General features: G+C 36.1%; 1 protein-coding gene across 1 annotated transcript; it reads left to right on the forward strand.

Annotated features, from left to right (window-relative positions):
- The first annotated feature begins 501 nt into the window (after window positions 1-501).
- On the forward strand, window positions 502-1446 carry LOC117875519 (taste receptor type 2 member 1-like). Its single transcript, XM_034766902.1, has one exon. The coding sequence runs from the start codon at window positions 502-504 to the stop codon at window positions 1444-1446; it is 945 nt and encodes a 314-aa protein (XP_034622793.1).
- Window positions 1447-1979: the final 533 nt, after the last annotated feature.

Raw genomic sequence — 1979 nt, forward strand, 5'->3', positions numbered from 1 at the left:
TGTCCAAATATCTTGTCACAGTTATCTAAATGTATCTCCCAGTTTCCATTGACCATTGCCATATGTATATAATATTATTTCTTGTGCTGAGGGCTAACTAAGGCCAATGTACCTTTCAAGTTCTACCTCATACTTATTTTAGAAAGCACCTACTACATTCAAATAAATGGTTATGTTTTCAGTTTATTAAAATAATAATTTGATTAGTCACTAACAGGGCATTTTGGGAAGGGACATGCAAATATCTTTTTCCATGAACTAGATACTTAGTAACAGGATAGATGCCAGATTTGAATCTTCATTATATGACTTGGCTATATATGAACAACAGGTGAAACTTAATTTTCATCCTGCTTTTGAACGTATACGAAAAGGACTAAGCTTTGTATATCCATGAGCCAGAGATGAACAATCTTCTAAATCAAGCCTTCTGAACTGATGTCTTCTAAACCAAGACTTCTGGAAAGTCTTGAGAAGTGAACTACAAACTAAGAATTAAGGATGAAAAAGTCTTTAGCTACTGCTTTTATTTTTTATATGATTATCTCAGCAATAGAATTCTCAGTGGGAGTTGTTGTAAATGGATATATTGTTGCCGTAAATTGTATCGACTGGGCCAAAAGCAGAACGCTGACTTCCTATGATAAGATCATAACCAGCCTGGCCTTGTCCAGATTTTGCCTACAATTCTTCATGACAGACTATTCCTTATTTAAGATATATTCACATCTCTTCGTTAGATTTCAAACAGCTCAGCTTTATATAGCTATCTGGTTGTTCATAAACCAAATGAGTCTCTGTTTTGCAAGCTGCCTTTCTGTGTTCTACTGTGTGAAGATTGCCACTTTCAACCAGTCCCTCTTCAGCTGGTTAAAACTGAAAATCTCCAAACTGGTGCCATGGCTACTTTTGGGCTCTGTGCTTTACTGCTTGGTTACCACAGTTGCTTTTACATTGTTCAGCTATTCCTATTGCTTATCCTCTCACAACTCCACAGATCATCTATCAACAAATAGCACGATGTCAGACAAGATAAAGAACCTTATGGAACTCACTTTTCTGATACACAGCGTAGGATCTATTTTCCCCCTTATTGTATTTATTGTTTTATCTGTTCTGTTAATCATATCCCTTTGGAGACACATCAGGAAAATGAACCTTAATTCAGACCTTAATCCAAATTTCAGGAACCCCAGCACGGACGCCCATGTGCATGCTCTTAAATCTGTGGTGTCCTTTTTCATCTTTTACAATATTTATTATGTGTCTTCAACATTCTCAGTAGGAAACGTATCTTATTTGAATGCTGAATGGAAAATTAGGGTGTTTTTATTTATCGGTGCTGCTTACCCTTCTGTACACTCCATTATCTTGATTCTGGGCAACCCCAAATTAAAACTGGCCTCAGGAAAAATTCTGCATTCTGCCAATTGCTGTTTCAGATAGGTTACTTCATAATAGCAATTCCTGTCCTTCTGGATCAAGAATGTTCATTACCTTTGAAAAGCCGAATAGTGGAAAAAATATTTGATTTTACCCTTTGTTCCCATATTCTCCAGTCTATTATCCATTTGAAATCTTTCTTTTTGTTATAGTACACAAAGCCACTGGCACTTTCCAAGAAAATCATTTTCACATTCCTCACCAATTCCCATTCAAACTCTTCCAATGGACATGAGTCATTTCCTGCAGTAGAATTGCTATCTTTTTAAGAAGAGACTTCTCATTGGATGAGATCACCAAATTCATTTTCATATGATGGATTTGGCCAGGACTGAAATTTGGTCTCCACTTTTAAATGACATTTTGTTTATAAATAAATAAACCAACCATTGATAGAAATGAGATGACCCTGTCTGGATTGGTCCATGCATCCCTTGTAAAAGAAAGGACAGTCATAGGACTGTCTATTGGAATTTAATAAAAAAGGCTAGTCAATTGCAGTTCACTGTCCCCAAGCATCAAGAACAGTTATCTAG

The sequence above is a fragment of the Trachemys scripta genome, chromosome 3 (assembly GCF_013100865.1).
Source record: "Trachemys scripta elegans isolate TJP31775 chromosome 3, CAS_Tse_1.0, whole genome shotgun sequence".
Lineage (NCBI taxonomy): Eukaryota > Metazoa > Chordata > Testudines > Emydidae > Trachemys > Trachemys scripta.

Coding starts and splice junctions, on each gene's coding strand:
- LOC117875519 (XM_034766902.1), top strand. CDS start 502: ATGAAAAAGTCTTTAGCTACTGCTTTTATTTTTTATATGATTATCTCA.